This window comes from Protopterus annectens, chromosome 6.part0 (genome assembly GCF_019279795.1).
Source record: "Protopterus annectens isolate FY-2018-M chromosome 6.part0, PAN1.0, whole genome shotgun sequence".
NCBI lineage: Eukaryota > Metazoa > Chordata > Ceratodontiformes > Protopteridae > Protopterus > Protopterus annectens.
The window spans coordinates 1,180,979,748-1,181,000,867 of record NC_056737.1 but is presented as its reverse complement, the minus strand read 5'-3'; the positions used below and the strand labels follow the sequence as shown (position 1 = coordinate 1,181,000,867).

Genomic DNA, 21,120 nt, shown 5'->3' with positions numbered 1-21,120 from the left:
GAGGTAGTATTTTTAGGGGGTTCCAGTTAGTTAGCTTAAGGGAATCAGTGAAAGTAGTGGGGTTAAAGTTAGTTAGGTTGCGAGTATGAATGTATTGATGGAAGTGTGAGGAAGAGGGAGCAGCTCGAATGGTGAAGGCAGGGAGGTGGTCTCCTAGAGAGTCGGGAATGACTCCTGATTTTATGATTTTGTTAGGATGAGATACTAGGATCTAGTCAAGTATGGAGCCAGGAGGGTTGGTTTTATTAGGTCTAGCTATGGAGTTGGTAAGTTGAGTAAAGGTGAATAGGTTAATTGTTGATGTGGGATTAGGGTTGTTGATTTTTCCCCAGCCAATATTTACGTCTCCTAGGATGTAGATTTCTAGCTTAATATTGGAGGAGGTCCAGGAAAGAATGTCTTCTAGGGTATTGGTGTTGCTACCAGGAGGAATGTAGAAGGAGATGATACAGATGCTTTTATGGATGTTTAGTTTTAGTAGGCCAATGACAAGTTCAGCATTTGAGAAAGAAGGGATATGGAATGATGGACAAGTGGTTGGAGTAGATTAAAGCTACACCACCACCTCTTTTACTTGGGAGGTCGGATCGGAGAGAGTGAAATCTGGGGGGAAGGAATTCAAAGTCACTTATATGAGGTTTTGGCCAGGTTTCAGAGATGGCTATTATGTCTGGTTGGTTATGACTGAGCCAGGCATGGAGGAGGGTTATTTTATTTAGTAGGCTTTGGGCATTGATGGTGAGGAATTTGAGGTTTTTATTTGGGGATTTGTTGTTGGAGCTAGGGAGGTATGTTGGAGAGGAGTTGGGACCAGGATTGGGGTGGATGTTGCTGGCTATGTTAAGGAAAGAGGTGTGGGGAATAAGTTTATTATGCTTGGATTTGGGTAGAGGAGTCTGGTAGAGTTTAAGATTGGGTTTGTAGTCATTAGTAGAGTTTGGGAACAGTTTTATTTTTTAGGAGAAGGATAGGCTGGGAGGGATCTAAAGAGGCTGAGATATTGTGATAGTGGGATGTAAGGATGTTGTGAGGAGGAATAGGGGAAGGGAGTAAGTAGTGGGATGTAAGGATGTTGTGAGGAGGAATAGGGGAAGGGAGTAAGTAACAATCAGTATAGGAGGTTGCATGGTAAAGAGGTAGTAGAAGGAAGGGTAATAAGGAGATAAGGATTGAAGGAGGGAGGAAAGGCATGTTAGCTGGAGATGAAAGAGAAGAAGAGTGTAAAGTGATATTTGCTGGGTAGGGGGAGTGGCAATGAGAGTCAGGTGGATTGGAGGAAGGGGTGGGGGGAGAAGAGTAAGAGGATTGGTTGGGGGAGTGGGAGGGATTAAGCAGGAGGGGGAATAAATGTAGGACCACTGGGGGCGGGTGGGAATTGGGGGCAGGGTAGGGGAGCGGAGTGAGCCCGCAGGGCGAACGGAGCGGGAACAGCCAAGAAAGGTGAGTGAGTGTCAGGTTGGGAACAATCAGCTGTATAGATAGTTGGGCAATTAGGCCAGTGTGCACAGAGAGAGAATATAGGCGAAGAGTACAAAAAGCTGCATATGGTTGTGGGGGGGGGGGGGGGAGTAGCAAGTAAAAGTGAACAGAAAGCTGTGGGCGGTGCATTTGGAGCCGATAGTAAGGCAGGGGATAGTAGCTGGATACCGACTGCCCTCTAGTGGCCAAACGTTGTAAGTACAGCAAGGTACCTTTCAGAGCCAGAGGCTGGGAAGTCTATGAACTGTGGTCTTGTCATGGCCTTAGGAAGGGCAGAAAACGCTAGATAAGTAGGTGTAGAGAAAGGAAAGGGTGGTTGCTGCAGTGTATGTGTTGCAGAGAGTTCTAACCACCTGGTAGGGTTTGTGGAAATGGATTTGAAGTTAAACACTTCTCACGTGTATACAGACATACTTTGGCAAGGTTTTCCTTGAAGCTGTAGAGGTAATTCTTTCAGGGGGTAGGCTTTTTTGTAGGACCTTGGCAGAAGTATTTGGCTTCTTAACCACTTCCAGTAAGTTGAAGATATTGTCTGTGTTAAGCAGGGAAGCTAGAGAGAAAGTGAAGAGGTGAGGCAAAGAGGAAAAGGACATATTACAGATACCAAATAGGCAGTGTAGAAAAATACTTTACAAGTAATGCATTGCTGTACAGTAATTAGTAGCTGTCGAACAAAGTTTAAACAGTTGATATTTTTACAAAAAAACTCTAGGCAGCAAACAGACTACTAAAGAAAATATGCAATTTAAGCAAGGATAATTATCCTTAAGAAACCCTGTTAAAAAAAAACTATTACAATGTTGAAACAAAGGCAGCGTACAACATACTTTTAGAATATGTGTTGCTTTAAAGACAGAATGTATAGCATTACAAATTGTATAAAACAAGCGTCAGCATTGGGATCGAGAGGTGTAGTTACCTAAAGAACTAATGCACTTAGCACCATGGTAAATTTACAGGTAGGAAATCTAATAGTAGATATGTTAGCTGTGATAAACACTACCATTCAGTACAGCAGCTAATTCTAAAGTCCTAATAGATGGTCGCTAGTGAGTAATACAGATGTAGACACTATCTTTCCGTTCAGTCGGCTTATTTCAATGTTCAAAGTAATGGTCGCTAGTGTGTAATGCCACTATTTACTTGCTTAGTTCAAAACTTTTTCATTAGAACCTTCCTTTGGTGAGTACCAAGGTGGATTCAGCCTAAGAGGCAGCCCTATCCATACTACGATGTAGCAGTCACAAAATACACTAACAATTAGAATAAAAGGTATCCTTATTCAGTGAATTATCTGTAATCCGTTTCTGGGTGCGCTATTAAGATTAAACAGTATCTATATGCAACGCCAAGCCCATGTGCTAGTGCAGGTACAGCAGGGCCGGCATTTTCTGTTAGCGGTCTGAGTCCGTCAGGAATACTGATTATTCAGACCAGTTCTAGAGGTATACCCTTTTCCCTTGAAATTATGCCTTTGAGGATAATAGCCAAGGTATTCAGCCCCTAGTGAGTCATATGAAAGTATATTCCTTAGTAGCGTGCTTCAGGACCGCACACGAATCACTTAAGTAGAGCTAAAATAAGGAGGTATTCAATAGTAAATAGCGATTAGTCCAAAATTATAGTTTTAATGTGTTAAGATGCAAACCTAGAATGCTGGTGTGTTATGGAGTGAAATATGTGGCTCTAAAGAAAGGCGCCAACTTCGCATGAGTCCGTGCGAGTATTGTAGAGGTGGCGTTTACAGTATGCAGTAGCTAGTTGTTAAAATAGGGGGTATAGGAGCTAAAATAGGGTGATATTCACTAGGATATAGATGTCAAAAAGCTTGTTCTATTGTGCTAAGATGCAAATCCAGGGATGCTAGTGAGTTATATGGTGATATGGGGCTCTAAGGAATTGCGCCAGCTTTGCACGAGTCTGTGCGAGTGTTGTAGAGTCGGCGTTTAATATAAGCAGTCGTTAGATGGTAGGGGATAATTACACTACAGACTGGTATTAGAAGAAAGCCCTCGAACGACTGGTAAATGCGACTAGACACAGCACCCCAGAGCTGAAATACTAACATTTAATAGCATACGCCTCCATTTAATGAGCACAGAATGCAGGATGGGAACCAACAGAACTAAGCTGCGTTGGTTATGCAATAAAAAAACATGTTGGATGGCTCCTTTTTCTAGCAGCTTTGAAACCTCTGAAGCTACGTAATCCTTTTGACTGGGTGGAACATCCAGGATTTTCCTGACTGGAGGGGGGGGGGGGTTCTGACGAAAAGGGAATGACATAACCTCCGGAAATTATTCGTAAACTCCATTGGTCCTGGGTGATGTTTTGCCAGGCCTCCGGGTATAACGATATTCGATCCCCGACTGGCTCCAGAAACACACAGTCGGGCCTCCCATCAGGAGCGATGGTAGGGAGAACCGTGAAAGGAATCGCGGTCTCACGAGTTGCGGGGGCCTCCTCTGCCACTAGGGCGGCATCTTCCTGGATAACCCCCCTCTCCTCTGCCTCTGGAGAGGGGCTCACCTTGTGCACCGGGAAAAAAATCTCTGATTTCTTGAACCACATTTTTCCGCCCCTTTGGGCCTTGGGATAAGGCCTAGAGGGAAGGGAAAAACAGACCCCTATAGCAGAGTTTTCCCCTCCTGCTTGCACCTGGTAAGGATGTCTTTCACCTTGGTTCCGAACAAAGAGGAACCATCAAAGGGGGCGTCGGTGAATGAAGACTTGAAAGCCTCCGCGAAATGACAAAGGCGCATCCAGGCCTGCCTCCTAAGGATGACTTCCTGAGCTTGCTGCCCTACTCGCTCCCTCGGCTGCATATGAAATCAGCCTCATGGAGGAGTTAACGATGGAATTGAGGGTAGACATCTGGGCATTAACCGTCTGGGCCACCGCCTCAGAAACGTTACCTGTGAGAGCATCTCCAAGCTCCTTGAGGAGATCTCTCTGGAGCCATGCAAAGTGAGATAAATAATTCAGTGAACGTAAGGTAAAGGTCGCTGAAGAGAGGGTACACGTCCTGTACTGGTCCATGGTCCTAGACTCCTTGTTAGGAGGATGGACGGTGGAAGAAGTCTCGGCTAATTCCTTCTGAATGGCCGCTGCCACCACCATGGCATTCACAGGGACTTCCTTGGACAGAAAATCCTTACCCGGGGGGAGCAGACAGAAATTTATTGGGTCTCCTGGGGACTGGTTCCACAGAGTCAGGGGTCTCCCACACCTTTCGACAAATCAAATCCAGGAGCTCGTTGAAGGGTGGGACACCTAGGAGGTGGAGGGCTGAGCACCGAAGGCCTTCAGGAAGACAGACTCCTCCGAGGGGGCTTTGGACGGCCAGTCACCTCTTTATTTCAATATCTCTAGGATGTCAGAGAAAGAAACTTCCTCAGAGGATCACTTAGGGGACCCCTCCAATTCCTCGAGGTCAGTATCTGAGGTGAGAGACTCATCCTGGGAGTCTATGTGCTTCCTCTTGCACGTTCTTTCTAGGGGGCTCCTCAGGTAAGCACTTTGAGGGGCCCTCAGAAACATGGGGACCACTCATGGGGGTACCCTTGAGGCCTTGGGGCTCCGCTGTCTACAGATAGGTGATCAGAGACCCGCACCGGAGTGGTAGGGGACAGAATGACAGACCCGCATGATGTCACTGACGATCTGGCCAGCGCACTCCGCATGGCCTCAAGAAGAGCAACCAGCCTCCGAAGCCATGACAGGAGTCTGGCTTCCCCGCGCCGAAGCACCGAGAGTGACACTAGGAACAGAGAGATGTCCCGAAGCCTCTCCCCTCCGGTCCGACTGAAGAATCCAGAGTCCTGAATCCCGTGGATGGCACAGACAGGGTCGGAGCTGACTGCACCGATAAGCCAGGAGGGGCCATCGGAACCGACCCGGAAACATCACACGGAGCCGAGCACTCTGGCTCCGAAGGCTGGGATGCACTCGGAGGAGGAAGTATCGAAGTAGATTGCAGGATGGGCTCCGGAGCAGACTGGGACGGAGCCGAGAACAATTTTGCCAAAACCGGTAACTGAAGGAGTCTCTGCACCACTCTATCGACGTCCACATCCAATAAAGTCCTGGAGGATTTGGAGGACAGGGAGGGAGATCGAGATCTCACTCAGGTGATACTTGCCTAATACTAGGCGACTGGCTCTGAAGAGGCTCCAATATCACTGGAGCCAACGCCGGTTCCATCATCACTGAGACTTCCTGCGGCCCCGAGGACAGTGGAGCAGAGGATATCGAAGCTGATTTAGCTACTTTCTCCGGTGGCTCCGAGGAGACTGAAGGAGCCGGAGACCTCTTTTTTGATTTTGTGGTTTTAGCTTTAGAGCTGGAAGCAGATTCCAGACCCTCTTCGAAGGAGGGTTTCAGAAGTCCCTTCAGAATTAACTTATTCTTTCTTTTCTGAAGCACCCTGGGACTAAATGCATGACAGAAGCTGCAAGACTCCTGCAAATGGAACGCTCCCAGACAATATAGCCACACTTTGAGCATTTCTTGAAGCCCGAGGGCTTGTGCTCCTTAGAATCTTTAGACATCTTAAGGAAATACCAATAATCACCAAGACAAAAATTCACAGGTACGGAACAGACTGGAAAAAACAGTACCACTAACAAACATTCCTCTGACACACACACAAAATGGGATTAGGACTAAAACCTCTAAATTAAACGGTTTTAGACCAGAAGTTAGAACACAGGGAAGCAAGGGGACAGACTAGGTCCTCTAACTGAAAACGGGCCTAGCCCGTTGGAACAGCTAGTGGGATACCACAGAAACAATCACACACACACACAGAAATTTGCACAAAAAACACCAAACTAGCAATAGCTACTAAAACAGGTTTTTGTTTGTAAAAAACTCTCTCAAGAAGAAGAAAAAAGGTACTTAGCCACAGCCAAGAGCGAGACCACGTCCGAGCTACACGAGCGGCAAACGAGATCTGGGGACATACAGCAATGCAGCATGGGATACCATCTTAGCCCAGGCAATAGAAAGCTAGAAAAGTTTGGCCAAGTCGGAGCCGATATTCGGCTCCGAACCCACGGGTAAGAATGTAGGCGAGATTGGACTACATAATATCATTGTTTTCCAGAATGACTTCCAAAAAAAGACGTATAAGATCAATATGTTTACTGTCATAACTACTATGTTTAATCAAATAATTCTTAACTGACTCAACACCTGACTCATTCGGAATATCAGTAAATAAAGATTGTACAAATAACATATCCAGATTCATTGTATGTGTATTAGTAAAGCTATACAAATCTAATAGAAATTGTTTAGTGTCTTTGAGAACAATGATGATTTTATCTAAAAGTGGTCGAAGAATCTTCTCAACATATAGAGAAAGGTTCAGTGCACTAACCCTTACCAGAGACAATAGGTCTCATAGGGGGATTCAAACTGTCTTTATGAATTTTAGGTAGGCCCTGTATAATGGGGACCATAGGATACTCTACTTCAAAAACCTACCTAAATCACTAGTAATGTCAAAACGTCTGACCAGATCTTCTATCATTATAGATATCTTGCAACTAATTTCATCAACTTTATCTTTACATCATATTTGGCATCACTCAACATTCTGACCATGGCTTCTCGATAGCCTTCTTGGTCCATAACTACCACAGGGCCACCTTTATCTGTGGGTCTTATGGCTATAGTGGAATCATTTTGTAATCTGCTAATGGCTATCCTATCTTTAACAGAAACATTTATTTTTTTAGTCTTATTCTGATGTCTATTGATTACAAAATGATTTGTAATGAGACCTATTGTCTCTGGTAAGGGGTGGTGCACTGAACCTTTCTCTATATATGTCGAGAAGATTCTTCGACCACTTTTAGATAAAATCATCATTGTTCTCAAAGACACTAAACAATTTCTATTAGATTTCTATAGCTTTACTAATACACATACAATGAACTTGGATATGTTATTTGTTACCCTTGATGTACAAACTTTATTTACTGTTATTCCGAATGAGTCAGGTGTTGTCAGTTAAGAATTATTTGATTAAACATAGTAGTTATGACAGTAAACATATTGATCTTGTATGCCTCTTTTTGGAAGTCATTCTGGAAAACAATGTTTTCATTTATGAACAAGAGTTTTACATCCAGTGTGATGGCGTAGCTATGGGCACTTCTTGTGCCGATAGCTACGCCAACATGGTTTTGGCTCTCTGGGAAGAGAATTGTTTGTTCCCTACTGATAGGTTTAAGAAACGTGTTATTCTACCGTCGTTTTGTAGATGACATCTTCCTGATTTGGAATGGCAAAGTTGATGACCTAGGATCATTTGTATGTGACATGAATGTTATGACAGGTCACCTTAAGTTTACACTCAAATATTCTAATACTTACATTGAATATCTGGATGTTTTTGTAGAAAAGGTTATGGATGTCTCTGTCAACACTGGAGTTTTTCGGAAAACATTCCATAGGAATACTCTCTTACATAGGTGTAGTATGCACCCACCTTATATCTTTAAGAACATCATAAGAGGGCAAGGAATGAGAATTTCTCGATTAAATGCCATAGATATAGGCTATCAACATGAATTAGCTGCCTTTAAAGATAGACTTTTAGGTAGAGGCTACAATAAAGTAGAAATAGATAGAGGCCTTGTAGATCTTGACTACATTAGAGAGGGTAGAGCTGCTCCGTATTTTTCTGACAACGTAGTACCCATTAGAAGAACAAGGGATGAATCTTCTGGTGTCAGAATACCGATGTATTTCACTACTCTCAATGGGGCCATCTTTGATATTATTATTAACCATTGGAAGATTCTTACTACCAACAGTGACCTTAGGAACATTGTTGGTGAAAGACCAGCTTTCAGGTTTAAGAATAAACCTAATTTAAGAATATTATGTCAGTCTATACATGGAGGTGCTTCCAGTGTTAGTACGGGCACCACTCCTTGTGGAAAATGTAATTTTTGTAGCTTTATCCATCCAGACACTGGCAGGGAATACAGATTCAGAATAACTGCGAACTGTAGCACTTCACACATTGTTTACTTAGCTGTGTGCAACTTATGTTCCTCCTCCTATATTGGTAAGACCAACAGAATATTTCGTACCAGAATCAGGGAACATCTTTACACCATTAAGTTGAATTACATTAACAACGTTTTAGCTAAACATGCCACGGCCCTAGGGGATGAGCATATTTTTAGTTTCATGGTTATTGATGTAGTTACACCCATTATCAGACAAGGTGATATCAGGAATGGTACTGAGAAAAAGGAAGTCAACTGGAAATTAAGGCTTAGAGCTGATAGGGGTAGGGGGCTTAATGCGAGGGCCTCCCTCAAACCCATACTGAAATCCCGAAGATAGTGTTTGTTGTATTAATGTTATGTAAAAATTTTTCATGCTAAATTTTATGTTATTTTTATAATGTGTATTACCAGTATAGACACACAAAGACTGTGTTTGCACTTGGCATTATACTCTGATGCAGAAAGTTCGTATTCCTGCGGATTTTAATAAGTTTCACATGTACTTCTTTATATACATGAATTAATATCATAGACATATTTGTCAGCATTTGAATCGTGTTTTGATGTTATGAGTTTACATATTTGTGATTTTAATAAATCTGTCTCTGCATTTTGTGTATATATATATATATATATATATATATATATATATATATATATATATATATATATATATGCCATACAGAATTTTAACTTTTTTCATTTAGTATATTACATCATAGTCAGCTGTTGACTATATAAGGTGTGGCTTTTAGAGGTGGTGTTTTTTCGTCTGACGAAGCGAATGTGAAAGCGCTTACCTGTGTACACCATTAAAGTAACAAGCTGAGTTTATTGCTGACAGTCTCTGTGTTTGCTGCATGGTTGCCTCTTTCGCTGGCTTATTATTCATTATTTTTTATACACATTTCTTGTGTGGAGAGGCATTTACTCCTCTGAGTGTACTGTGTTATATTTTTATTTTAACTTCTCTGAAAAAGAAAAAGCCTCAAGATTCAGTACTGATAAATGAGATAGCCCAGGTGTACACTTGGGGCACAAACAATGGGAATAGACACTCAGTGCTGAGAAGTAGGATATTCCTTGCCTGCACCTGACAAAAAGCACAGGTCACAAGACTCAGTACTGAGAAATGGGATAGCACAGGTGTGCACCCAAGACGTGCAGCAGCACAGGTGTGCACCCAAGACGTGCAGCAGCACAGGTGTGCACCCAAGACCAATACAAGACTCAAAATTTAGTACTGAGAATTGAAGCACTCCAATTAATGCATGCACTCCACTAACTAAGCAGTTCCATTCTTTTTTAGGCAGTAAATATTATGCTTGCAAAACTAAAAACAAATTAAATTTTTACTTAGCCATTGTATCAAATAAAGGTAGTAAAAAGACAGGTAAACAGTGGTCTTTTTATTGCCCCAGCCTCTGGAGGTTGGCCCCTCCTTCACAATCAGACGTAGTCTCATTTTCCACCTGAATATGTGACCCAGCAGAGACAGAAAGGGTCCAGCTGTGGCTGTAGAGCCAGTGAACTGCTGTCTTTGGATGCCACTGTCCATATTGGACATCTTGGAGAAAGAGAAACGGAACAAAAACTAGAAATCCTCAAAGCAAGCAAAACAGAGGATATGCAAAAGTTTGCATGGATTTGTAATTTGAGGTTTGCACCTGGCACACACTACATGATTATGAAGACAGATACTTCCTTGCAGTGTGTCTGTCATGTCTCATGGCTGTGTCACTCTGGATTCAGTATATGTAACCAAGAATGCTGTAGCATCTTGCAACCCCACACATATGTTTTTCCATTTCCTAAGGTTTGTGGAGTTCTAGTTTTTGTGTTCCAACACATGTGGTTTCTACATCTGTAATTAACATGTTATGACATTAATACCTAGTGCCCATCACAGCTCGGCTGCTGTTCCTGAAGTGAGGAAAATGATTTAGTGAGGCTCATACATTTAACATCTCTTCCAGTTTCTACTTCACATATTAGTACCTGCTCTGTGAAGACTGCCAGACAAGATTACTTACATGGTCTCGTCATCTCTGTAGTGAATGACAGCCCTCCTCTCACCCTCCTTGCCTTCTTCCTGAAATTTAAAGTACTTCTCAAAGACAGAAGCAAAACAGTTCCGCTTCAGCATGCCTGCCTGATGGACAATCTCATCCTTATTCTTTGGGACACTTTCAAGATCATAAAGAAGTGAAACATTATAGCCTAAAGAAAGACAAAAGAAGTGCGTTACAGACCATGAGCACTTTTCTCTGCTAATAAAATCCCATCCCCTGCCCTTCCTTGTTCGGTTCCAGGATTACATCCCTGCCTTGGCCAGGTTACTTAAGGAATTTACAGAAATTATACAGCCAAAAAATCAAGGACAACAAACTATGCCTGCTATTATTCTAAACAAATTTAACAATTCCTCAAAGGCATGGAGCATACAGTAATTATACCAAACTTTAGGACTTACCTCTCCAAATAATCCAGTGCCATTTAGTGCTACAGGTTCAGGGAAATTCACAGCATGGATTCCAGTCTGTTTACCAACAAAGGCGATACGTCTGCATGATGGGTTCTATCTGCTGTCAAACATTACTCCCCAGTTTGGAACCTATGCTACTAGACTTTCCAACATGGCTACCTTCTGGGACTTTAGTAGCTGTGGCTTGAAGCAGTAGATGCCTGATGGGGGTGGTGAGGAGCCAGTCATCTATGTAAGGAAACACCCGGTATCTGTGTAGTCTCACATGAGCTGTGACTGCTGCCATACACTTGGTGAACACCATGGGGGCTGTGGTGAGACCAAAGGGCAGCACTCTAAACTGGAAATGACTGGTTCCTAGCCAAAAGCAGAGATACCTCCTGGAGCGTTTGTCCATTTTTATGTGGTAATATGCATCTTGAAGGTCTATAGAGCACATCCAATTGTTTTAATAGGTTGGAACTAGGCTATCGCCCTAGGGCCTATACAAGCCTAGCCAGAACAATTCCCTGGATATTTCTTCCCACAATATTTACTTCCTTGGACCCCTGTCTAGCAGGGCGACTGACATGATCCCCGGGGGTGAATTTCCTATCTCCCATCCAATCGTCAAGGTTCCTTTTGAAGAGGGCCAAGGAGGCGCTCTGCTTGACATATATGGGCAGTCTATTCCAGAGTATGGGGAGTCTCTGGGTCAGACATAACTGCTTTCCTCTAAAAAGGGAAGTATAGACTGAAATGCCACCATCTGGAATTTTGTTTGCTGAACAAACTTGTTCAGAAGACTGAGGTCCAAAATTGGTCTTCAGTCCCCTGTCTTTTTTGGCACTAAAAAGAAAGTTGAATAAAATCCGGATCCTATCTGGTCTGGTTGGACTTCTCGGACGACTCTCTCTTCTAGCAGCTTTTGAACCTCCAAGGTCACTTGGTCCCTCTGACTAGGTGGAACATCGGGGATTCTTCTTTGTGATCTTGGGAAAAGAATAAAGGGGACATGGTAACCTCTGATAATGACCTGTTGCACCCAAGTATCTGAAGTTATTTGTCGCCAGGCTGTCAAGTGCAGCGAAAGTCCTCCCCAGACTGTTTCCATAAGTAAAAAATAGGGCCTTCTTTCAGAAGTGCAGGTAGGGTTGCCCAGAGGAGTCTCTGGAGACCTGATTTCGTGGACCACCTCTGCTATGGGGTCGGCGTCTTCATTAGAGCTCCTCCCTCTGCCCCAAAAGAAGTTACCTCCACATGTGTCCTGGAAAGGCCCTTGGGACTTCTTGAACCACATCTATCCACTCCTCCAATTCCTGGAGAAGGATGCTCAGCAGTAGAGAAACAAATGCCCACAGCAGAAAGGGTCTTTCCATCTTTTTTGCACCTGGCCAGTTATGTCTGACTTTTGGGCCGTCAAAGGGAGCATTGACGAAGGAAGAGTTGAAAGGTTCTGCAAACTCACACAAACGAATCCAGGCATGACACCTTATGGCAATGCCTGAACCCACCACTCTGGTCGTCCCTTTAGCTGCATGTGCGATGAGCCACATGGACGAGTTCAATACAGACTCCAGGATGGCCAGCTGAAAATCACCTTTATCCTTCACCCCTTCAGACACTGCTCCAGTGAGGGTATCCTATAACTCCTTAATCAGATCCCTCTGGAGTCTAGTAAAATGTGCCATGAAATTCAAGGACCTTAGGATGACTGTCGATGAAGCATAGAGCCATTTTCCAAATCTGTCCATCGTCCTAGACTCTCAGGTGGGTGGACAGTGAGACTCTCATAGGCAAGTTCCTTCTTGGTGGCCATTGCGCCACCACCATGGCATCTACTGTAAACCCTTGGCCCAATATTGGTGATCTTCAGGGGCTGATAAGACTTTTGTCTGGTCTCCGGGGAATGGGCTCTTTGAAATCAGAGGCCTTCCACTCCTGCTGCCCGATCAATTTAATGAGATGTTCTGAGGGTGGGGTCACCTAGGAGGTAGATGGGTGAGCACCAAAGGCTTGCAAGTACACAGATTCCCCAAAGGTCAAGTATTTGAGTTGCCAGTTACCCTTCTGTCTGAAAATCTCCAGGATGTCTCCAAAGGAGACATCTTCAGGGGGTGACTGGGTTGAGCTCTCCCCATCATCGAAGTCCATGTTTTCAGTGACAGACTCTTCAGGGTAAGTGCTTCCTCTTGCACATCTTCTTTCAGGGTGGTTCCTCAGTGGGAATCTCTAAGGAAGACTCAGAAGAGGGGCCCTGTACAGGGGTAAGCTGCAGCTTCGGTGCTTGCCACCCTGATGTGGAGGATGGTGGCAACTCTGGAACAGAAGGCACTGACATATGATATTCCAATACAGAAGGGGCCAGCTGGGAGCTCGCAGAGGCTAATACCTTCTCCATGACTTGGAAGGCAGGTCCCCCTGAAGAGAGATGGGAGGGTGGAACAGAGAAAGACAGCCTTAGAAGTGAAGTCACACCCCACTCCGAGAGACCACCCTCCGTAGCAAGAGCCAGCGTAGAGCCCGCAACTGTCAGTGCTCCCAGAGTTAAGAACAACTCCTAATAAAAACCAGAAGCAGATCCGAAACACTTGAACAGACAGCTGAGCTACAGCTCCGGGAATCTATCAGTTACGAGGGAATCAAAGATGTCAGACCAGTCCCTGGAAACGAAGAGGGAGTGCTTAACAGCACCACGACAGTTGGAACTCGGGGAAATCGAAGTGGTGGGCTCTAAGCCCCCAAAGGAGGTCAGAGGAGGAAAGTCTGGAGGAGTCCTGGGAGAAAATACCCAAATTCCAGCAGGGAGAGAGGTCTGAGAACGGGCAAAAGACCCATGGCCGCTAAAATCTTATCCACCAACCTCAATGTCTACCTCAGAGAGACTTCTGGAAGATCGAACAGACAACCCTCGAGGGAGATTCTGGTCTTTCCAAAAAAGGACTGGGTAGCTGACCCACAAAGGGGTCCATGGAAGGGGAATACCTTGTCTTGGGAACATGCACGACTTCAGACTTTGGCACTGAAGGGGTGGCACAGTTTGCTGAGGTGCAGCTGGAGAAGTCGGCATCAACAGAGAAACTAAAGAAACCGGTGGCGACGCCGATGGTGTCATGGAAATAGTAGCTGGTGCCGAAGAGTCTAGCTCTGTTAACTTTGGAATCTTAGTCTTCGGTTCCGAGGAGACAGATGGAACCGAGGACTTGTGTTTCTTAGCCACTGGTGCCGTTGGGGAAACTGGCACGGAGTTACTCCTCTTTTTTTGGTGTGATCTGATTTACAGGAGGAAGAATCTGACTGGGACAACGTTTCTTCAAAGGGTGATTTTAGCATTCCTTTTAATATTAATTACCTCTCTCTACCAAGGCACTGTTACTAAAAGCCTGGCAGATCACACAGTCTTGACCCAAATGGGTCATACCCAAACCATATATGCAAGAAAGATGCCCATCCGAACTGGGCATCTTTCACCTGCAGTTCTGGCACTGTTTAAAACCAGATGTGCCCTTTTGTTTTTCCACCAACTTGACAATAATAAAAGAATTTGCGAACCGGGTCAAGGTCACACACACACGGTCACACACACACACGCAGTGTCACATGCAGACACACACACGGACACCTGCAGTCAAAGATAGAAGAAATTTCTACCAGTGATGGAGATGAATACAAAGACTGGCAGAAAAAAAAAAGGGGGGGGGGGTTACCAACAATGGCAAAGATTCCATGAAGTATTAAGGGTAGAGAAAAACAATAAGTCAAAGGGTAAGAAGAAGAAAAGTTTTAATAATAGAAAAAGGGGAGAAAGAGTTTAAATCATTAAAATTTGACTTGGCGGGACAGTATCGGCTGATGCATCTTGCTATCAGAGCGGCAAAAGAGATCGGAGGTAATGGAGAGAAAGGCACTGTGGGTAGAGTCTTAGCTAGAGAGTTTTTGGTTGGTGTGAGCTGTATAACAGCCGAGCCAGTTCTGAGGATTGGAACAAAGACCCACTGGTCAAGAAAGAATGAAGACTGACATCAGATCAAACGTTTCCCTCACTTCAATATGTGACAGTCTGAGAGAGCTTTTCCAGTATTTTTATAACTATTTTCCACCTTCTCCCAAGATAATTTTGCAGCTCTTTAACTGCTTTCACATTTGTTTTGTATGCTTTCTCTCCAAACTCTGACTTACTCTTTCTGTAACTCTAGCCAGTACATTATGTTACAGGTCAGGGCATATGTGGGTAAATGTAGCAGCCCTTAGCACTCCCCATCCTTCTTTCTGCCAGTCCTTAGTTAATTTTGTTTTATCCTCCCTCTTCTACTTCCTGCACATTTCTCTCTTCCTTCAGGTTTTGGAGTCTGTGTGCGAAGTCTATCGGATTTTTCCTGAAAATATCCAACATTACCAGAAGCATAACCACTGCGACTGCATTCGCTCTGCCCAGCATTGTGAAAGTCCCCTCCCTCCTCTCGCCAGCTGTTTTTACTTCATTCCTTAAGGTCTCTCTCCACAGTCTCCTTGTACAGTGAAACCAACGTACAGCTACGAGTAGTTTGGAAATTCGGTCTCTCATCTCCCCATCCATCCTCTCCCCTTTCCTTCCCCCTCCTATCAGTACCTTTCTCATTACAATGCAGGCCTGAAAGTGTCTGAAAGGTCTCAGACTGGGTCCAGTACTGGCAGGGCTGCTTCAATGAAACTGTCATCAACATATACCAAGAATTTGTACATCTCCCACGTCAGCCTCAACTCATCCAATTTGCCCCTTACCCAAACTGCTAGCCCTTGTCTCATCAGTGTAAACAGGCTGGGTGATAAAGGGCACCTCCATCTTCCCTATCCTACCTAAATCCTCATCTACTTTATAATGCCCACACCTTATGATGTTGTCTCCCTCTCTCTCTCTAGCACTTCACATACAAACTTCCATTTTATAGTGCCAAAGCCTTTAAATAAGTCAAAAAGTGCAATCCCCTACTTGCCTACATATTTTTTTCTTCCCTGCATATGAACTCTACTAGTTTCCCCCAATTTTGTTCAGTCTTTTTTTTTGTTATGAAACCATTATGACATTCTTGTAATGTAGTGGTAGGAGACTGTCCAGCATCTTTACCACTGCATTGATCAAGGAAATTATCAGACAGCTTTCTACTACTTTTCTGTCACAATTTCATCTTCGTGATAATATTACCCTTGCGTGTCTCATTACCTGAGATCTCCCCCAATTCCGGTATTCGGTTATACTCTTCACTCAGAGCCTAACACCGGTGCCCCTCTCCACCTATGGGCATCTTTACCCTCCTCTTTGGTAATATCCACAGTTTTGCATTTCTTTCTGAAGCTGACCCAGTTTTGCTCTCTTCCCAGAGTTTCCTCAGTCCTGCTCGTCATCCTCTTCATTATTCTGTGTAAATGTTTTCATGATGCTCTGTAAAACACTCAGATTTCTTGATCACCACCTCTACTTCTTCCTTCTCCCCTTTCATTCTGCGTATCTCCCTATTTTTGTCTGCATTTATACTTTTCTAACTTGCCTTGTACTTCCCCACCAACAATCTCTCCAGTGCAACTCCTCCGCTATCATTGCTGAAGCAGATTCTGCTCTCCAGCATGGCTCACCTTGGCTTTCTCTACCCTCGGTCTTCTTCACTCCGTCATACGTCATCCTGGATTCCTGCAATGTTTTGTTTCATTATTTCCTTCTTTCGTCTCTCTAACCACACGCCAGTCGCTGCTTTCATACCATCCCAGCAGTGCTTCTTTGTCTTTTACTGTCCATTTCATTGTCCTCGACTGCCTCACTTTCCCTTTTCTGTTGGTCTGTCCACTTAAAGCTAACCTGTACCCATCCCATCCATGCAAATTGTCAGAATTACTGATGCATGGTCCAAAATAAAAAGTTATGTACCTACCATAACGTTCCATGTTAGTTGTCTTCTTCTCGCCTTCTTTCTTGCTGGATGGGTTCGGAGCCGAGGATCCGACTCGGCCAATACTAAAAAGCTCGAGAGCTAATTCCACCGGCTCGAGGCTCCCCTATATCCCACAATGCTAGGCGGTAACTACTCAGATCTCGTTTGGTAGCTATACCAAGCAATATTATTCTTCAAAAATGGAGTAACAAATTTCAGAAGAAGAAACACAAAGAATTCCGGTCGGTCTGTCCAGGCTTGGGGGAAGGACGCAAGAAAGAAGGCGAGAAGAAGACAACTAACATGGAACGTTATGGTAGGTACATAACTTCTTAATGTTAAGTTGTCAATCTCGCCTTCATTCTTGCTGGATAGGACCGCGTCCCTAGCACCTTATCCCGGGTGGCCTATCGGAACAGACTCTTGAGAACAGTGGAACCAAAATTGGCACGGCTTCTGGAAACCATGTCCAATTTGTAATGTGAAATGAATGTATGAGGAGAGGCCCATGTGGCTGCTGCACAGATTGAGTCTATTGGCAATCTGTCCTGAAAGGCTATGGATGTAGCTAATGCCCTGGTTGAATGAGCTCTAGGTCTTGAGGGTAATTTTTGATGTCTGATCTCATAGATGAAAGTAATTGTAGAAGTGAGCCATCTAGACAGAGATACTTTGGTAACTGGAAGGCCCAGTCTTCCTTCTGCATATGACAGAAACAATTGATCAGATTTCCTGAGTTGTTTAGTTCTGTCTAAGTAATATCTCAGTTGGCGATGAACATCCAAAAAATGCAGATTTTGCTCTGATCTATTTGAATAGTTGGGGAAAAAAACGGGGAGATCAATAATCTGGTTTAGGTTAATTTGAGAAGAGATTTCTGGTAAAAAGGATGGGTTCGTCCGGAGAGATACTCTGTCTTTGTGAAAAACTAGGTAAGGAGGACGACTGCAGAGGGCTTGGAGTTCTGATACTCTTTTCGCTGAAGTTATAGCTACCAGAAAAAGTGTCTTCCAGGAAAGCAATTTCAGAGAACATGAAGCCGCTGGTTCGAAAGGGGGAAGAATTAAAGACGCCAGAACCAAGTTTAAATCCCATTGAGGCGGAGGGTCTTTGATCGGAGGTTTGAGAAGAAATATACCTCTTAAGAAGGCCTTACAAAGTTTGAGAGCCATAATGCTGGATTCTGAAACACCCACATGAAAATTTGAAATGGCAGCCAACTGAACTCTAATAGTTGATGCAGAAGATCCTAAATGAAATAGTTCCGCCAGGAAGTCTAAAATGGACTGGATAGGTGCAGTAAAAGGATCAATGTTTTTCGAAGATGCCCAAAGGGAAAAACGTTTCCATTTACTAGTATAAATCTTCCGGGTAGAGGATTTATGAGAGGCTATCAATATATCTCGGACCGAGCGAGATATTGAGGGAAGCCTGGCTAAGGTAGGAATTGGAGAAACCATGCTGTGAGGTTTAGGGAAGACAGAGATTGGTGCAGCTGACCCGACTGATGGGTAATGAGATCTGGTACTGGGTCCAGATGCCAAGGCTGCTCCAAAAGGTAACGATGAAGAAAGGGGAACCATATCTGTCGAGACCAGTAAGGGGCAATGAGGATCATAGTCACTCTCAAGGTGATGGCTTTCTGAATTAGTTGAGGTATAAGTGGAAAGGGGGGAAAGGCATACAGAAGTCCCCGGGGCTAATCGTGGACTAGAGCATCTCTGGTGGGAAGGCCTGGTAACGGGAAGAGCGTGAAGAAGTCTTGACACTTGCTGTTTTGGGGAGTAGCAAAAAGACTGCAGCAAGGATGGCCCCATCTTAGAAATACCTCTTCTAGAACTGATGTCTTTAGAGACCACTCGTGTGGCATGAGAATTGCTCTGCTCAACCTGTCTGCAATGACGTTGGATTTCCCGGGGATATGCATCGCTGTCAGAAAACGTTGAGAAGAGATCGCCCATTGCCAAAGTCTGAGTGCTTCTCGACAAAGGGTATGATCTGGTTCCGCCTTGTTTGTTGATGTACCACACCACGGACATGTTGTCCACTTGGATTGCAATAGTCCCTTTGGGAAGAGAGTCGTGAAAGGCTTGCAACGCTAAAAGCACTGCTCTCATCTCTAGGACATTTATGTGCAAGTGGCACTCGAAGGGTTGCCACGTGCCCTGGACTGTCCTGCCCTGATAATGCCCCCCCCACCCGATCAGGGAGGCATCTGTTGTCAACGTGGCAACTGGAGGGGGGAGAGTGAAGGGTCTTCCTTGGAGAAGTTGAGGTGACGTGACCCACCAAGATAGAGGATTCTTGCATACTTGAGTTATCAGTATGATATGGGACATTGGGAGTCGTTGAAAGGACCATTGGGTAAAGAGCATCCACTGGAGGATCCTCATGTAAAAGCGAGCTAAGGGGAGAAGGGGAATAGCTGCTGCCATGAGTCCTAGTACCTTTAACACTAATCTGGCTTTGACTTTGACCAATTGCAACAGAAGGGATACTTGGTTCCGAATGTCTAAAACCCTCTGCTCTGTGAGTGTTGCTGAAAGACTCTGTGTATCTAATTTGGCGCCTATGAAAGTAATAGGCTGACAAGGCGACAAGGCAGATTTTTCGAAATTTATTGAGATGCCCAGAGCTTGACAGGTTTGCATGGTGAAATTCCTGGATAGTAGAGGCTGATGCCTGGTGGTGGCCGTAAGGAGCCAATCGTCCAGATATGGAAATACCTGGAATCCCTGGCGCCTCAAGTGAGCCGTGACCACTGCCATGCATTTGGTGAACACTCAGGGGGCTGTAGTGAGACCAAAGGGCAGGGCTCTGAACTGGTAGTGACTGGCCCCCAGCCTGAAGCAGAGATATCTCCTGGAGCGTCGGTTCATTTTGATGTGGTAGTACGCATCCTGAAGATCTATCGAGCACATCCAATTGTCCTGACCCAAGAAGGGTAGGATGGACTGTGCGTGACCATCCGGAATTTTGTTTTCTTGACAAACTTGTTTAAGTGACTGAGATCTAGAATGGGCCTCCAGTCCCCTGTTTTTTTTGGTACCAAAAAGAATTTGGAGTAGATTCCGGATCCTTGCTGGTCTGCTGGGACTGGTTGGATGACTCTTTTTAATAGCAGCTTTGAGACGTCCAATGCTGCTTTTTCCCTTAGACCGGGTGGAACATCTGGAAGGGATTTTTTTGGCTGAGTTGGAATGTGAATAAAGGGAATTTTGTAACCCTCGGATATGATCGACTGTACCCATTTGTCTTGAGTTAGGGAAAGCCAGGCTTCTGGGTACAGTGATAATCTTCCCCAGACTGCCTCCGAAGGTGGACAGTTGGGCAGCCCCTCAGGGGTGCTGAAAGGGTTTGTCAGAGAACACCTCTCTGCTACCCTGGTTTTGTGGACCTCCTCTGCTTCTGGGGCGGCGTCTATTATTATTCCCCCCTCTGCCTCTAGAGGAGAATCGGCCTTGTGCGTCAGATGAGACTCCCTGAGATTGTTTCCGGAACCACATCTTCCCTCCCCTCTGACCTTTGGGATAGGGTCTAAAAGGGGTGGAAAAACGGACTCCTATGGCAGAGAGAGTCTTACCTTCCACCTCGCACCTGGTCAATGTATCCTTCACCTGTGGACCACACAAAGATGATCCGTCAAAGGGGGAATTGGTGAAGGAAGCCTTGAAAGGGTCCGCAAAGTTGCACAGTCGCATCCAGACGTGCCTTCGTAAGGCAATGCCCGTGCCTGCAGATCTACTCGCTCCATCTGCTGCGTATGAAACCAGTCGCATGGAGGAGTTCACAATTGAACTTAGGGTTGCCAACTGGGAGTTCATAGTGTCTTTGAACCCCTCAGCTGTAGGATCCTTCATCAGTTCACCCATATCCTTGAGTAAATCTCTTTGGAGACGAGTGAAGTGGCATAAGTAGTTCAGCGACCGCATAGAAAAGGTCGCTGACGAAAACATCCGCCACCGTATCTGTCCATGGTCCTAGACTCTTTATTAGGAGGATGGACAGGAACAGAAGGATCAGCTAATTCCTTCTTTGTGGCCGCAGCCACCACCATGGCATCAACTGGGACACCTTTGGATAGAAACTGTTTGTCTGAGGGAGCAGTGATAAATTTGGATGGTCTCCTCGGGGTGGGTTCCACTGAGTCAGGAGCCGTCCAAGCCTTCCTTGCCACCACTTCCATAAGGGGGTCAAAGGGAGGGGACACCCAGGAGGTAGAAAGGCGAGAACCAAACGCCTC

At 44.7% G+C, this 21,120-nt stretch overlaps 1 protein-coding gene across 1 annotated transcript in view; it reads right to left on the bottom strand.

Annotated features, from left to right (window-relative positions):
- Positions 1-21,120, bottom strand: part of ARPC2 (actin related protein 2/3 complex subunit 2) — an 855,630-nt gene that overhangs the window by 460,083 nt on the left and 374,427 nt on the right. The window contains exon 5 of the mRNA XM_044074812.1: positions 10,544-10,730. Coding sequence (XP_043930747.1) covers positions 10,544-10,730 — 187 coding nt within the window. The remainder of the gene's footprint in view (positions 1-10,543; positions 10,731-21,120) is intronic.